The sequence below is a fragment of the Leptosomus discolor genome, chromosome 19 (genome assembly GCF_034619465.1).
Source record: "Leptosomus discolor isolate bLepDis1 chromosome 19, bLepDis1.hap2, whole genome shotgun sequence".
NCBI classification, from domain to species: Eukaryota; Metazoa; Chordata; class Aves; order Leptosomiformes; family Leptosomidae; genus Leptosomus; species Leptosomus discolor.
In genome coordinates, this window is record NC_141409.1 from 7,530,628 (window position 1) to 7,547,505 (window position 16,878).

Sequence of the window (16,878 nt, forward strand, 5' to 3'; positions counted from 1 at the left end):
CTCCACTCAGGGGAGGGTTTGGATTTAAAAAATACATGTATGCTTGCACACATGCACATAGAAATGTAATATATACACATAACACAATTGTAAGGGGCATAAATTTACACAGACAGATTGCTCTTCGTTTATGCTAACGGGGGTCAGAGGATGCCTAACCCCGAGAGCAGAAGGTGGTGGTGTTGGTAATGGCCTTTTGTTCCCGGAGGAGATCATTCTCTGGGCTGGGCCCCAGGAAAGGCTGGTCCGCAGCGCAGATGAACGCTGCCATCGGTGCCGGGGTTACGTGACGGCGGAGATGTGAAGCTGTTGACCGTGGTCTTCATCCAAAAATTCCAGCTGGGTTTTAAACACCTCTAAATCCTGAGGCTTTTGAGTATCTCTGAGATACAGCGCGGGATGTCGAACTGATTGTATGGGAAACCAGCTGAGAAAAGAAGCCTTAGACAAAAATCTTACTTTTATGCCCTTCAGAAATGACCGAAGCACCCTGTACACAGAGGATCGGGTAATCTGGACTCCAGATCAGCGTTTGCAGTTATGGTTTTATATGAGCTATTCTTCTTGCTTCCAGAAATCATTTATGAGGCCAAATAATAGGAAAACTGGCTCCTAAAAGAATCTTGATTCCTGAGTCATAGCAATACAACAAAATATTACAGATTTAGTGTTAGTACTTCCACAGAAAAACCAAAAGAAATTAAAAGAGAACAGTAATCATAACCACCAACTCGGCTCATTCAAGCATTCAAAGCTGGTTGCTGTTAACAATTGCCCTGGACATACAGCCAGGGAGCACATGAGATATGGGGGATGTTTGGATGGACACAGTGTGCCTGGGAGAGGAGCGAGTCCCGTCTCCGTGCTGAAATCAGAGCGTCACAAATTCCCTGGCATATGCTCAGGGGTGGGGAAAGCCAGCACAAAATCTCCTCAAGAAAGTGTAATGCTGACGTTGTCGTTTCTAAAGCGCTGTAAACGCCGATGGCGTTTGATAAACAGGTTTATAAAGCACAACTAGGTAATGACAAGGCTCCTGCCTTGAGCGTGTGCCCCGGGTTCAGCTCGCTGTAACGTGTCATCTTCTCATTCAAGCCCAGGGATGTGTCACTGTGCTCGACTTCAGCTAAACTTCTCTTTCTGTCCCTAATCTTCCATGGCAGATCCCTCACTCGGTCCCGAGCACGGAACAGCACTGGGCAGGCCCGGGCGTCCCTGCTGAGCTGTGGTGCTCGCCCTGGTTACGTGGGGCAAGAGGCAGCCGACCAGGGCGCTCCGGCTGCACCCGCCTTCCCCCTCCTGCAAAGCCAACTGCGCCGAACAAAAGAACAGGTTGGAAATTGAGCCTGGCCATAAAGAGGGTTTAATTTCTTTTGTCTCAGTCCTGGCTGCTTTTTTTTTTTTTTTTTCCCTGCCGTTTGTACGCTTTTTCTCTCCCCTTGAGTGCAGAAGGGGCATGACTCTGCCCCTCCACTGGGGGTTATTCTGGAGGAAATGGTTTAGGTCGCCATCACGTTTTACAGGGAAATGTGGTTTATAAAGACGGCGGAGCCCAGCACTACGAGGAAACATTTTATCAGAGAGCCCCGAATTGACGATTCAATTATTTTTCAATAAAACATCAGGGGAATGCGCAAACAGCTGCTCGCATCCTTCCACCCAGCAAGTCAAACTTCAAGGGGAACAATAGCCGGCGAAAGGGGAGCCATCGCGGAGGCGGTGACAATGGGTTTCCTTACTCGGGGCTTTGTTTGATTTCCCCCATCTCAGTTTTGAACTCCCTCCGCCGGAGAAAGGCGAGGGGGTAGGATGGGGAGAGGGGGAAGCAGGCAGAGGGGAAGGAGGGTCAGTGGGAGTTAAAGCCTTTTGCAGCCTTTCTCTCCCATTCATGTGGTAATTGGGTGTCAAGCAGAGATCAGTAAGATGGAGCCCGGCCTCTGTGCCCGGGTTAAACTGCAGCAGAAAGAAAGCGGGAGCTGAACCGATGGAGGCCTGAATGTCATTAGGGCGGGAGGAAGCGCCTCTCCCCCAGGACCCTTCTGCCGGGGTGCTGGGCTGGGGGGGCCGCTTCCCATTCAGGGCATCCCTGAAAGCGGCCAGACAAAGCGGGAGGGCGTCGAAACAATGCCGCACCCCCGGCTCTACCTTCAATAGGGAGCTCTAAACAGGCGTTTAACCTTCAGAATAGCTGAAACCGATACTCAAAGCCGGGGAGGTGGCTCGCCCGCCGCCCGCCACCGTTAGCCTCTTCCTGCGGCCGCACCGGAGGCCACTTGGATGGAGGCTCTCGCTGCCCTCGCTTCCCCGGCTCTGTTGGCACAGCGTGCAGGGCCCCGTGTGGGTCGCCAGAGGTGTCACCTCCAGGGCAGGATCAGCCCCCGACTCCTCCTGGGGCTGGTGAGACGCTGATGCCCCTGAGGAGGGCGGCTCAGCACCCTGGAGGATGGGGCTGGCAGAAGGCAGGGCCATAGCGAGGAGGGGGTTGTAGCATAGCAGCGGCCGTATCCCGCTTCACGAGGCTGGGAGCATTTGGAGATGGATCTGGGGAGATCTGGGCAAGGCCCCCCTGCTTCTGAGCAGGGGGATGGCCCAGCCTCAGACAGTCGCCATCGCCTGCGATCCCTGGGGTTGCCAGCCCAGACTGCATGACCCCAACTGCCCAAAGCTCTCCCAGAGCCTGGCCCAGCACCATTAGTGCCTATGGGTGGGATTTTTAATTCAGTAGGAGAAAAGAGGGTCAAACCCTGGGTTATTTTGGAAGGTGGGATTTGCCACTGAAAGGGGCCAAGCTCGAAAAGAGCAGAGCAAGACCCATCCCCTGCTCCCCGAGCCTCGCCCTGCTGCCCAGCCCGGCAGCAAACAGCCCCAAAGACATTTGCTTCCCTAGTGGGGCCTTTCTGCTTTAAGGAGGAAAGCTGCCGTCCCTTCCCTCTGCACGCAGGGTGACAAGACGCAGGCGCTTTCCACAGACCATCATTTTGATGGAATCCCCTGCAACACAGCCCCTTGAAGCTGGAGGGGGAGAAGCCCTCCGTGGCCCTGCTCCTGGTTACACTGGAACCACTCAGGGGAATCACAGATTTCCATTTCTAAAGGGTGCACCAAAGGATAGTCCCTTCTTTAGTCCAGAATATTTCCCTCTCGCTGCTTAAAGGCAAAGCTAGCTCGCCAGCATGCGGAGGAGCGGGCGGCTGTCATTGTTCGGGAAGACTCCAGCACGCCAAGAGTGGCAGGAGGAGGCTGGAGAGATGCAGCGTTAAAGATTGTCACAGACTTTCTCAGCAGCAGAAATTAATTTCACCCAGAGAAGTCCCGAGCAGCTTGCAAAGCCCCCACCTGCGTTTGGGCTAAAATATGCTCCAGTTTTGCACATGAAGCAGGGCCTGGCTGAGCTAGACCTAGAGCTGCAGAGAGATGGTGATCAGAGAGAAAGCTGCAGCATTATTTTTCTTGATATTAGTGTCACTGTCCGGGATGCAGGGTCTGGGAGAACCAGTCATCTCCATGGTGAAAAGTATAGGTGGTTTGTAAAGCGCTTTGGCTTTGCTTAAATTAATAGGCTAACAATAACCCCGGAAAGGATTTTAATGTTTTCTTAACCTCATACAAACAGCTTTTTAAGTATTTTAATTAAAAAAGAATAATACTCGTACGTTATATATAGTACTTTTATCTACATGCAGCTGTTGAGCCAGACAAGTGTATTGATCAAAGGAGATAAGTCTTGCAAAGTGTCTCTAATCATAGAAAGAGGATTCAATTAGCTTCTTCCTTAAAACTGCACAAATAAAAAGAAATTAAAAAAAAAAAATAACCAGTCTGTGATTAAGCACAGGCTGCTTCTTTTTAAACACCTCTCTCCTGGAAGCGTTTTGTCCCAGCATTGATCCTGTGCTCAGTGCCACACTTGCACTTGTATTCCTGGGCTGAGAGCTTCAGGGATGCTTGCACCGAGGCTTCATTTTTTCCAGAGGAGCTGGGACTTTAAAAAGGCCCCAGGATTTCAACCCAAAGCTGACAGCCAGCGGAAAAACTCTTAATTGGTGTAGCTGGGTTTTGCAGGGAGCCTCGAAGCATTGCCAAGTGCGACACAACCCTCCTCAGTAAGGACAAACACTACGCAAAGAGTGAATTGTCCCCAGCCACCACATCTCCAGCGGGGACCAGAGCTGCTGCTTTTAACCCCCCCAACGCCACAGTGCCGTCAGCATCGCCAGGCAGGGTGGCTCCTTACGGCTACGAACACACCTTCACGGGGCTCCCCTCTCCCCGGGAAATCCAGCACAGAGGCGTGCGTACGTGGTACTTGCACACCCCAGCCCTCCGGCACGGCACCGAGCTCCGTGGGGGCCGCCGAGCTCTGCGGGTCTCCTCTGTCGAAGGCCTGCGTATCAAATACCCCCGTGAGGTTTGCTGAGCTGGTCACTCAGTACCCCAGTCTCCCCACAACAGGAGCTCTCACCTCAGAGGGGCCCCATCCCACTCCTCTTGCCTGCACCCTGCAACTACGACCTTCCTCCGGGAACACAGGGCTCAGAGTCGGCACCAGCAAGGGCCAAACCCTGCTCCTCACACGGGCCTTGGCTGTGCCTATAACCCCCATCCCTCTCCAAACCCCAACAATACAAGCTGGTCTCTACTTGGATGGGCTTACGTGCAAATAAATAACAGCTCCCAAAGCTATTGGCCGCTGCGTTTAACAGGCAGTGCCCTGAATGCAGAATTTGCTTGGCTTTTTTAACCTAACCTGCTCTCAGACAGGCAGAAACACAGCGCCGAGCCTTGCCCCACAGCCCCCCTTCCTTCAGAGCGCGCAGGGCAGCACAGCCATCTCTTCCAGGAGGGGAGAGCAGCGCTCCCGCATCCTTCTGCATCGCTTCAAACCATCCATCTCCGGACAATGACACCCAGGGCTGACTCAGGGGAGGCCAAGCTTTCACCCGGTCCCTTTAGCAGAGGGCTGGGTGAGCCTGGGTGGGCTGGGTCGCTGCCCACCACCCGCCTGGCACATCGGGGTGACCCCGGTGCTGCTGAAGTCTCTCTCCACCAAGCACAGGCTCCGGTCAGGACCTTGAGCGGCGGGGAATGCCAGGGGACTGTGAAACCCCAGGGGAGCCCCTAAAGAGGTCCCCCCACGAGGTGAGACGTCTGCCGAGCCCAGCCTGCCCTCCACCGGCAGCTGCGAGAGGAACAGCATCCCAAAGCGGGACCGGAGCATCTGCAGAGGCGGCAGGCATCGCTGCACACCCTGCACCAGCCCCCCCCCGAGGCCGGGGGACACCCCCAGACCCCTAAGTGTGACCCCCTTGCAGGCAAAGCCACCTCGTTTGAAGGCTGAACCCCACAGGCACTGCAAGCCTGTTTTCCACCAAGCTGGGGGGGGGCCTGCTTTTGGGACAGAGGCTGCCCCAGGAGCTGCGCCCTTCCAGGAGCAGTGTCGGACTATGCTGCTCCATCACCCCGCACTCCCCCGGCCCCACCTGGAGCTGGCTGCAGAGGAGGTCAGACGCAGCTCCGAGCTGGGCCTTGCCCAGAGTCACTGCGTCCAAGGGACTGAATAAGCTAAAAGCTTTAATTTTAGTTTGAGATGCTTGAGAAGCCATCAATTTGAGCGTGCCTGAAGGTGGATCTGGTATATAATGGATGCAAATTTTCAGCACTTTTCCCATGGTGAGTCCCCCCAGGCAACACACTTCACCCAGGCTCGTGCAAGACATTTCTCACTGGCACCCGTGTACCTTGAAGGAGCCGGTTTCTCCTGTCCTCAGGGTTGGATTCAAGAGGGTCTAAAAGATGGTTCTGGCAGCAAGGAAAGAGGAAATGGGTACCAAAAAAAACTTACCTGCAAGGGCAGAAAAGAGCTGGGAGGTTAAGCATGGCCAGACATGGACAGAAGCAGCAGGAAGAGGAAAGAGGGAACAGGAGAGGGGCAGAGGAGCCAGTCGTGCCAGGGTAAAGAGGGACAACTGGGCCGGGACAAACTGGGATGGCAACCCTGAGAACAGGACTAGGAGAGAGCATGGAGTCGGCGGAGGGGTCAGGGAAAGGTCTCGTCAATAGGTAGTTTTCACACAGTCATCAAACCCAGCAGCAAGGGGTTTGCTTCCCCCTGCTCTGAGATGAGCTAAAGGCCGCACACGGAGGTTGTGCTCTGGAGTGGCAGTTCCCAGTTCCCAAACTGGTACAGTCCCTCACCTCCTCACACACAGGACTGCACAAGGAAGAGGTAGGAAACTCCAGTGTAGCCCATACTCGCATTTAATCGTGAGGACAGGACAGACTGGGGCAGGCAGGTACGCTGGTGTGGAAGCACAGCTAGGAGAGCAGACACACCCTGCCCTCACAAAAGACAGATGTCATTTTAAAGATTAACCCTGCTGAAAGCATGAAATAAAGTCATTTGAAAAAAAAAAAAATAATAAAAGAATTATAAATCCCAACCCAGAGTTTTCTCTGGAACATTTCTGCATGGTCTCCGAGGACTGGAATCGGACATCACTGCTAAGGCTGTTTCACATCAAACACAACGCGGGGAATTCACATAGCGCAAGTCAGGTGTTGAACACGGACAGTTCAGTTCAGGGCCCGTCTCCTGCAGTGGAGACAGGGAGGGCTCTTGCGGGAAGGGACACAGAGCACGTGAAGTGAGGCTCTCACAGAGACCACCCTCCGGAGGACTTTCTCTCCCCTGGGCAAGTTGCCTCCCACGTTCAGGGCACAGACATCACAGCAGGACAGCCCCGAGAGCTGCTCCGTGGTGCTGAGTACGTCCAAGCAAAGGCAAACCAGGCCCTTCATTCCCTCTCCCGCCTGCTTTCTGCAAGACAGAAGGTGCACAGAACAAGGCTGCATCCACAAAGGTGGAAGTAAGAGACCCAGAGAAATGTCCACAAGACAGCGGGGTTCGCTCGTGTCCTTCACCGCAGAGCAAGGCCACAAGGACATACACAACCGTACCCACGCTGGAAGAGGAGAATCAATCCCAGAGGAGCGTCCCGTCTCCCTGTGAGGGAAAAAGGCTCCCCAAGAGAGGACAGGTCTGGGCTACCCCCCCCACCTACTGCACAAACCCGAGACACATTCCAAAGTACAGACAATAAATTAAGATTGAAATAAAAAAAAACCTCAGCATGTATAATATATATATATCTCTCTATAATATCATATAATGTGCGTGTGATTGTGAAAAATAGAAATGTCATCCCCAGGAGAGAGCAAGGCGTGGCAGAAGGACATCCCTGTCCCTCTCCCGAGCCCAGCGCTACCCTGCTCCCCTGATTCACAGCAGAAACATAACACCAGTGGGGCCACGCAGCGGGCAGGGGTCGCGCCTGGCACCCAGCTTCCCTCTGCCAGCGGGGGCCCTGTGCCAAGGAGGAGCTGGCTGCTTGGTGGAGGAGTGGGGAAAGAGCCCAGCACTGGTCCCTTCATGGCCTTCACAAGGAAGGGTTGCTGCAGGCAGGAAAAGGGAGGGAAGACAGGAAAAGCAAAGTGGAATGGCAGGGGCACCCCACCCCTCCTCAACTGGCCAGGGCCCTGCCCCTCCCGTGGCACAGGACTACCACCGCTGTACCAAGTAGAAAATAAAGCCATAATGAGTCTATGCTTTGGTATGTAACCATCCCCCTTCCCTCAGTCCCCCCAAACCATGATCTGTAAAACTCATCAAATAAAATCTCCAGCGTGCCTTTATATCGCTCTTTAAACCTTTTCTTCCCCGGTGCCTGCCTTGCCCCCGCTCTCCCCAGCAGGATTCGGGGAGGTGCCTTGCTTGAGCCCCACCAGTTATAGCTTCTGCTGTCCCAACTGGATCCTGCTGAACGCTGCCTGGTCCAGGGGCAGGTAGCGGCCTTGCTTGGAGTCCAGGAAGTACAACCTGTCCTTCACCAGCGCCGGGTCGAAGCCCTGCTTCCGCAGCTCCATCTTCTGGAACTTGTAAGTGCCTGGAGCGGGGACAGGAGGAGGAACGATGGGTCCCTAGTCACACACTCTCCCACCCCCACCGCACCGGTGCTGCCCCAGACCCCCACGCCACCAAACCACCAGAGGAATGGGCTAGGGGCTCCGTGGGGCAGAGGGGCTCCATCCCGACCCCACCACAGATTAGCCTCCATAGCCAGGTTTCCCTCCCCCCCCCAGGCTCTCCCCAGCTCCATGCCCGCTGCGAGCGCCCACGCCGCAGCTCACTTGTCTTGGAGACTTCGTGCAGGAACCGCAGGAAGACGGGACGCGCGTACAGCGGCAGGGCTTTTTTCAGCTCGCTGGCGAAGCCTTCTAGGTCACAGGAGTTGTCCGGGTCGGCGATGGCTGCCATTCCTGCCTTCCCTTCAATCCCTAAGAGGCAGAGAAGAAGAGGGAACACTCAGATACACTGTTCCTGTAGCATCCTCTCCCTCTGCCTCGCACCAGCAAGGCCTCTGGCACAGACCCTGCTTTGTACCGAAGCGCTGGCACGTCCGGCTGTGTCACCACCCTGTGGCTAAGGCTACCAGCGACACCCTGCGGTCACGGTCACCTCCCAGAGGAGACCCTTGCAGCCTGTCCAGAAAGGACACAGGGTCCTTCCAAACCATCCAGAATCAGACCAAAGCTTAAGAGAGGGAAGGAACCCTCTGGTTCCCGCTAGGCACATCCCCAGTGGCCTCTTTCCAGCTCGCCCATGGGGAGCCTCAGCCCAGTCTCTTGCAAAAGGACACGTCGGTCTGGACGTGCAGGACACGCTCACGTTCAAGTGCCAGAGGCCGGCCTGCCTCCCCTGATTGTCCTCTTTCCTCTCAGCTACCTGGGATCTCCACCCCATAAACCACCACGTCAGTCAGGTTAAGGATGCGGCTCAGCGTGCCCTCCACCTCTGTGGTGGAGACGTTCTCCCCCTTCCAGCGGAAAGTGTCCCCAGTGCGGTCTCGGAAGTACATGTATCCATATTTGTCCATCACCAGGACATCCCCTACAGGAAAGGGAGGAATAGGCAAAAAATGAGGTGTCAGAGGGCTAGGAGCAACCCTGGAGCATCTCAGGGCAGTGCCACTAGCCGAGGACCCCCACAGACACCCAGGTACCCTTCTCCTCCGCTCCCAGTGGACAGAAGGGCCCTGCGTGCCTCACCTGTGAGATAGGCAGTGTCGCCTTTTGTAAACACGTCTCTGGCAATTTTCTTGTTGGTGGCTGACTTATTCAGGTAGCCATCAAAGTGCTGCAAGGGGTTGCTCTTGACAATGCGGCCCACCAGCTGCCCCGGCTCCCCTGCCGGGAGAAGAGAAGGGATGAAGCGTGGAAAGAACCACCTGCACCCAAGCGAAAAGGGTGTCTAATGGGGTTGGTGGGGTTTAACTGAGCAGAAACTCAAACCTAGGTAAATTATCTTGAAGCATCTGGAAAGACTGGCACAGGGCTGAGGAGGCTTATCCCTGTGGTTGCCCTCACCTGGTTTGCAGCGGATACAGACACCATCCGACCCCCGGATCAGCTCCATGGTGTCTTCATCCACCTTCACCAAGCCGATGGGGTACACGCCTGGCAGGAGCCTGCTGTTGAAGCCACACGACCCAACCTAGAACAGAAAAAGCTCAGAGCCATGGGTGGGTAACAGGCACATCTCTCCCACCCCCAGCCTGCTGCCCACGCAGATCCAGGATACCACAGAGCTGACACCGCACAACAGCCAAAACCCCTCCGGGTGGATGACAACCCACACCAAGCCTCTTGGAGCAAGAAATCGGGAGCCAACAGCCCGTCTGGGTTTCCAACCCTGCCCAGGCCAGCAGGCCCCCTCTGGGACACGAGGAGGGGTGGTGGTGCCTTACGTTGTTATCAAAGTTTCCCAGGCTGCAGTTGCACTCGGTGGCCCCGTAGAACTCGGCCACCTGGGCGATGCCGAAGCGGGCCATGAACTCCCGCCAGATGGAGGCACGCAGCCCGTTGCCCAGCGCCATGCGCACCCGGTGCTGCCGCTCCACCTCCTGGTACGGCTGGTTCAGCAGGTAGCGGCAGATCTCCCCGATGTACTGCACGATCTGGGAGGGATGGACAGAGAGGAAAGACTGATTAGGACCCCTCCACCAGGCCCCCGGGTGGTTTGCGGTTTCTTCAGGGCAGGTAGGAGTGGCATAACACACCCAAAGTCCCCTAAAGAGGCTGTGGTAAAACCCAGGAGTCCTGCTAGCTCATCCAGTGCCTGCCGTTCCCTGGCTGACCCTCCCCTCCAGGCCTTGAAACCTATCTGAGACCTCCTGGCTAATGCTGAAGCACAGGACGAGCTTGGATATGTGGAGTTACCATCCCAAGTGGGAAGGACACAGCCCCACCACCTTGGAAGGCGGTTTGGGATGGAAAGGCAGAACCAGTCCGGGCCTCCCCCCTCTTCCAGCACACAGTTCCCCAGGCTCCACTCCCCACTCCCAGCTGGTGCCTTGCCTCATGGCCTCACCGTGCAGTTGTATTTCACGCAGTCCTCCCAAAAGTGCGAGGCCGAGAACTTCTTGCGGATGACAACCGTCATGCCCTGCAGCAGGCACTGCCCGACCCCCACGATGTTCCCTGCGGAGAGGCAGCCAGGGGAGCCCTCAGTCCCCAGACGCCTCCAGCCCTGCCCGCTCAGGGAGAAGCCTGGCAGGGCAAGGCAGACGCCGTGCACTGGCTCACGGCAGAACTGTTCACCTAGCCAAAGCCCCCAGGACCACAGGCACTGGGGAGGCGACGTGTGGCAGCGAGATCTGGGGCAGAGCTTCGCACCTAAACATCCCAACATGTCTGGGCCAGCCGGGTGGGCACCGCTTCCCTTTCCCCCCCCGACTTTCCATAGGGAGCTGCAATAAGGAGCAGCTATTCCAAAGCCAGGCTTAGGAGCTGGGATAACACCCCCTCCACAGACTCCCCACTCCAAAGGTCAGCCAGATCGATTTTTGGCTCCCAGGGAAAAAGCAGAAAGCTCTGTCAGACACTGCCAGCAGCAGTCAGCTCCTCCTCGACATGGAGACCGCTGCTGCACCAGCCTCCAGCCTGAGCCCTGGGCTTGGCTGAGGGGAAGAGCCAGTCCCGGGATGCAGGGTTCCGTACGGCACGCGTTACCTGCAGCGTGGTAGAGCGGGAGGCAGTCGTACATGACATCATCAGGCCTCATGCGAAAACCGTAAAAAACTAAGCTGGACATGCGGAAGTACCTGGGGCGGGAGGGTGAGGAGGCACGTCAGCAGCAGAGCCAGAGGCGCTGTGCTAGGACGGGGCAGAGCTCAGCCCCGTCCTCCCCCAAGCCCCTGCCCGCGGCCTTACCGGCAGTTCACCACAATGGCAGCCTTGGGCAGCCCTGTCGTGCCAGAGGTGTAGATGTAGAAGAGTTTATCTGGAGAGCAATGAGGAGACAAGGTCACATACCCAGTCTAGGAGCTGGCTGAACGGGGAGAGGGGAACAAGTCAAATTTATACACTCTGCTCATGCCAGTTGAGCCAAAACTTTATGTGACAGCATCAAAAACATGCTGGGTTCACCCCCAGGCACATCAGGTCTGTTGGACACACGGAGGGCACCGCAGGATACTGCTGCACACACAGTCAGGCTTCAGACACCAGAGTAAGACCCATCCCAACCCCCCTAGGCCCTGCTGCAGACGTCTGCCATCGGGATCCCAAGCAGATGTTCTTGCCAGTGCTGTAACCGGCTGATCCACAGAAACATCACCGCAAGTTTGGCCCCCAAGAGCTGACCACGTACCAAGAAAGCCTTTATCAGGTGGGGTTGGCTGGTGCTGCCGGGCCATCTGCAGGAGAGGGTCCAGGTGTTTTGCACCAGGAAGTGCGGACTCAGGGCTTCCTTCCCCGGACCAGAAGAGATGGATAGATTTCTCCAGGGAGGGCTGCACTTCCTGCATTGCTGAGAAAGTAAAGAGGGGAGATGGAGAAAGACTGCAGGGTGGTTACAGCACAGAGACCCCCTGCCCTCCCAGACAGTCTCAGGGAGACACTGTCCCAGGTAGCAGCACCCTCGCTGTGCTTGTCAGAATCCCCAAAGCGCTGACAAGCATCCCAGGCAGATGTTCCCATGATTAACAGATGCTGGGGCCACAGGCCAGGCTTCTTCAAGGACTAGAAGATCCTGTTCTCCCACCTCTCACCAGCCGAAACCTCTTTGGTGCCAAGAGGTCTGTTGACATCAGCCTCAGAGGTGTGGGCTGAAACACACGAGGAGCTGGAGCCGAGGTGCTGCAGGGATGTGGCTAACAGCCACGGAGAGCAAGGGAAGGCTCATCCCGTGTGGGAGGGCAGGCCCAGCCCAGGGCTCTGTGCAGGGGATGGACCCGAGAGGCACAAGGAAGGATCCTCACACCCAGGCTGGCTTGCTTGGAAGCCAGACAGCACTGAACTTCAGATCCTGCCCAGCTCCAGATCCTGCCCAGTGGCCAAAGGGACCAACAAATCCAATTCCAATGTCCACTCTCTTCCAGATCCCTGCTCTGTGGCGGGCAGGAAAGGAGCACTAAATCCATAGACACACCCTGCCCCCCCCTCCCCCAAGTCCAGAGCATCCCCGATGCATCTGCGTGCCCCTCACCTTCCATCATCTCCACCCCAAAAACCACAGCCTTGGAGTTGGAGATGGTGATGCAGTGCAGCAAGGCCTCCATGCGCAGGTGGGAATTCACGAGGGCAGTCTCCACCCCAATCTTGGCCAAGCCGAGCCACAGCCCCACGTACTGATTGCGGGACTCCATGAAAAGAGCCACCACGTCACCAGAACGGAAACCTTGGCCGTGAAAAAAATTGGCCACCCGGTTGGAGTACTCATCCAGCTGCCGGAAGGTCCAGCTCTCGCCCGTGCCTTGGAAGATCAGTGCTGTCTTCTCTGGATACTTCCTTGCGGTCTTCTGGAAGATCTTGGCGATTGTGTTCTTCTTCCTCACGTGCCTCCATACCTGCCACTTCACCCGCAACAGGACCAGCCCCGTGCTGTCAAAGGAAGGGGAGCAAGAGGGCAGCTGCTCAGTGACCCCTGCAAAACCACTTCCTCCAGCAAAGCTAGCACAGCACAAGGACCTTCCTAGGAGCTGTGACAGCCCAGCACTGCTCCGGGCCCTACTCTAGGTCAGCAGCAGCTCTGCGGACTCCCCTGAGCAGCACGGACATAAGCAGAGCTCATCGGTAAAGATGCTTATAGCCAGGAACTGATGGAGGCCAGGGAGGGATGTGTTTTTGGAAGGCTGCAGACAGGGATGCTCCCAGTCAAAGGGGCACCTTTGAGATTCAGGTGCCCTCCAAGAGATGCCACCACTCCCTCCCCACAAATCCTTGCCAGGAGCCGGCACAGTCTGGTACCAACTCAGAACCAACCCTGCACAGGCACCCAGTGCCATGCCAGCAGTTTTAGGGACAGGGCGAAGTACAAGGACAGTCACTAGACTTCAGAGCTCAGCTGAAATCTATCTTGTGAAAACTTTGCCCAAGACTGTGGAGCCGCCCGGGCGCGGCAGAGGGAGATCTCCTTCCAGCCGGGCCAGGTGCCAGCACAACCCCAGGGCTGTACAAGGACCCGGGGGCTGCGCTCACACATAGACCAGGGCAGAGCAGTGGGCCAGGGGGAGCATGGATGGTTGGGCCATCCCAGCCAGGACACCTACGTGACGTCCCTTCGTATTGTCTTGATGAATATAAGGAAGAAGTTCCATCCGCCAGATCCCAGGTAGAAGATGAAGAGAGCAGGGATGGCCTGGGCCCAGGACAGCTCCAGGCTGACCCTGAAGAACAGCAGCAGCGCTGCAAAAGCAGCCAGACGCAGCATTGTGGCCTGTGGAGAGAGAGAAACCACGGCCATCAACCCATGCACACTGGGCTTGGTGACAATGAACTCATGGGCGGGGGATGCGTTAGCACACCCCACTTTCCTGGATGATGTCCCTGACTCATCACTTCTCCTGGCAGTGAGGACATAACCCAGCAATCCAGAGCTCCCACAGATGTAACTTTATCAGGCCTTAGAGATAGATGGCCTCCAATTAAGCTGCCAGCATGGCACTGCTTGGTGCCAGCTGGGAGCTCAGCCATTCCCACCTGGGGAGCCACATCCTGCACACCAGCCAGGGGCATGGCCTCGCCCCAGCAGTGGGAGATGCAGGATAAAGTCACTTCATGGATGTGGGAGCGGAGTCATGGCAGAAGACCCTGTACACATGTTTGGCAGGCACCAGGGCGATGCCGGGCAGGGCTGGCTCAGCCCCTCACTGCCAGCCTAGCAAAGCCCAGCTCCAAATTCCTCCCTACCCCAGGAATCCTTCTGTCTCCATAACCCTGATCTCCCAGGCCCCCAGCACCATCTCTCCTGCACGCCTGGCTCTGGGACAGCCAGCATGGCTGGTGGAAGAGTGCAGCTTCACACGCTCCCTGACACGGCTCCGACAGAAACAGGGACAGGAAACTCAGTCCTCTGAGCTCTGCTCATGTTTGCAAACCCTCCTGTCGGCGAGCAGTTTCCTGGCCTGGCTCTGCTGGAGACACTGCCAGAGCAGGTCGGGGATGAGGCCAGGCGCAGGCATTCCCTGGGCAGGCTGGAGTGGGCAGAACGAGGGCTGTCGCGGCTGCCAGGAGCATCCAGACCCCCGCCCCGTGCCCTGTGGACAGCAACTCAGTCTCTGATACTTGTCTCCCCAAAACAGCACCTCTATCCCCATCCCAAGCACACCGCAGATGTGGCTTTGGGACTCGCAGGAGACTGCAATCTAGTAAAGGCTCTTTTGAGGCGACAGCATCGGGCAGAGAAAAGCGACAGCGATGCGACCCTCGCAGTTCAAGGGCTCCTAGATAAAACTGGTCCTTCCTGGCACGGACACAGGCGGAATAGGAAGGAAACACGTCATTTCCCTTTCCCTCTTGAAGGTGGATTCACTGCTCCAAAGCTGGCAGCCCTGAGTGGGCTCTGCCACAGCCGGCAGGACCGGGAGCCATGCTTGTGGCTTTCCCTCTGCTCCGTGTGGTTCCCCCAGGTCCGGGGAGCCTCTCTGGATTTGGTATGAGATGCTGGCAGGGTGAGAGCCAAGGCAGCGCCACGTGGTCACCGTGCCCTGGCATGTCACACGGGCTGTCTCACCTCCTTGCTTCGCCACCAGTAGCACCAGAGCACAAGATGCCGCTCCTGGGTGGGGGCCTGGGGACATCCTCCCATCCACAGCCCCTGACCAGAGATCCTCCTCTCGCGCCAGCGGCCTCCGAGCTCTCTCCACCAAACACCTCCCAGACCTGAGGTCACACAACACTGTCCCTTGGCCTTTCAGCAGGGCAGGACCCACTGCATTTTTTGCCTAGGACCCTCTCTGCAGTTAAACAGGGCAACTCTTGGATCATCAAACTACTGTGCCTCGGCCAAGACCTTGACCCTTCGTTACAGGCTCACATCAAGCAAACAGGCGTGGAGAGCCAGCCGTGGGGGAGCCACACTCTGTGTGGGCAGCAAGGTGCTTAATCTCCCACTTGAAGGCAAGACAGGCCCAGACAGGCCCTTGTTATCCTCTGCTCACATCTCTGCCTCACACTGGCATGCCTGGTGCCTCCAAGAGACAACCGGTGCATTACTGAGAGATAACAGGTGAGAGATTACCAAGAGATAACCGGTACATTACCGCCAGAGACCTCCAGCCCTGCCGTTAAGGATTCAGGTCTTGCCTAGCTGCATCAGCACAGAGAAAATTAAGACCTGCCTGCAGCTCCACAGCCAGCAGGCACGAAGGCAAACCACAGGGATCCAGGACCCGGGGGCACCGAGAGCCGAGGAGAGCCTGAGGAGCAGGTCGCAGCGGGGACGACAGGCAGGCGACGGGGCTCCAAGAAACCCCAGCACTAAGGGGTCAAGCTCCAAAGGGCCGGGAGATCCCCAGAGGCATCTCTCCAGCATGAGCAGCTGGGGAGGCACCTGTCCCCACCTTGGCCCTGGGCCGGGATACGGGGATGAGCCCTGGGGGGGCCCCCGTTTCACCCTCCCCGTCCTTCCCCGGGGCCAGCGGGCTCATCCCCAGCAGGGAGGGGTAGCAGTCCAGCCCCAGCCCCAGCCCCAGCTGAGGTGGCAGAAGGACCAGGAGGCCCATGAGGGCCTCACACCGGGGCTGCAGCCGGGACCCTCCTCCTCCAGCCCCGGCCAGGCCCCGGAACTGCCCGGGGAGAGCCGGTATGGGCGGGAGGAGCCCCGGAGCCCGCTGAGGAGAAGGGCCGCGACGCCTCATCAGGAAACCCGGGGGTGAGTGCCCCCAGTTGGTCATGAGGAGATCGGGGGGCTGAGGGGCCCCGGTTGGTCATGAGGAGACCGGGCGGCTGAGGGGCCCCGGTACCGCCCGCAGGGCCGCGGCGCCTCATGAAGAGACCGTGGGCCGCGGCGGCTCCGCCCGGCCGCCCGCGAGGAGGCAGCGTGGCCGCCGCGGCGGAGCAGAGCGGCGCCAGGAGGTCACGGAAAGGGAGAACGGTGCCGCGCTCTTACCGGGCTCCGGGGAGTCCGCTGCGGCCCGGCCACCTGCACCAGGAGCGGCACCGGGAGCGGGGCCCGCCCGCCGCTGCGGCACGGAGCGGGGCGGGGCGGGGCGCGCAGCGCGGCCCGCCGGGAGTTGTAGTCCCGCCCGGCGCCACCGGCCCGGCCCCGCGGCGGCGGGTGCGGTCCCGGGGAACAGCGGGACGCGGGGCGGGGCGGGGCGGGGGGCGGCGCGGCGGGAAGAGGCGGTGAGGGCGGCGGGGCAGAGCGAGGGCTCTGTGGCGCAATGGATAGCGCATTGGACTTCTAGCGCGGTGACGGGAGTCATTCAAAGGTTGTGGGTTCGAGTCCCACCAGAGTCGCATTTTGCCACCGGGGCGCGACGATCGTTCTCGGTGCTCGGCGACAGCAACGGGCCGGGGGGGAACCACCGCCCCCGGCGC

General features: G+C 57.8%; 1 protein-coding gene and 1 non-coding gene across 2 annotated transcripts; one reads left to right on the forward strand and one right to left on the reverse strand.

Annotated features, from left to right (window-relative positions):
• Nucleotides 1–7,570: 7,570 nt before the first annotated feature.
• SLC27A4 (solute carrier family 27 member 4) lies at nt 7,571–16,484 on the reverse strand. Its single transcript, XM_086475623.1, has 13 exons — nt 16,448–16,484; nt 13,608–13,774; nt 12,545–12,939; nt 11,708–11,866; nt 11,269–11,338; nt 11,068–11,159; nt 10,427–10,536; nt 9,804–10,013; nt 9,424–9,550; nt 9,106–9,243; nt 8,783–8,947; nt 8,188–8,334; nt 7,571–7,943 (listed from the first exon to the last, which is right to left on the reverse strand). The coding sequence occupies exons 2-13, from the start codon at nt 13,766–13,768 to the stop codon at nt 7,786–7,788; spliced, it is 1,932 nt and encodes a 643-aa protein (XP_086331749.1). The 5' UTR covers nt 13,769–13,774; nt 16,448–16,484; the 3' UTR covers nt 7,571–7,785.
• A 223-nt stretch (nt 16,485–16,707) lies between these two features.
• TRNAR-UCU (transfer RNA arginine (anticodon UCU)) lies at nt 16,708–16,797 on the forward strand. Its single transcript is given in 2 exon segments — nt 16,708–16,744; nt 16,762–16,797. It is a non-coding gene; the product is annotated as a tRNA-Arg (tRNA).
• Nucleotides 16,798–16,878: the final 81 nt, after the last annotated feature.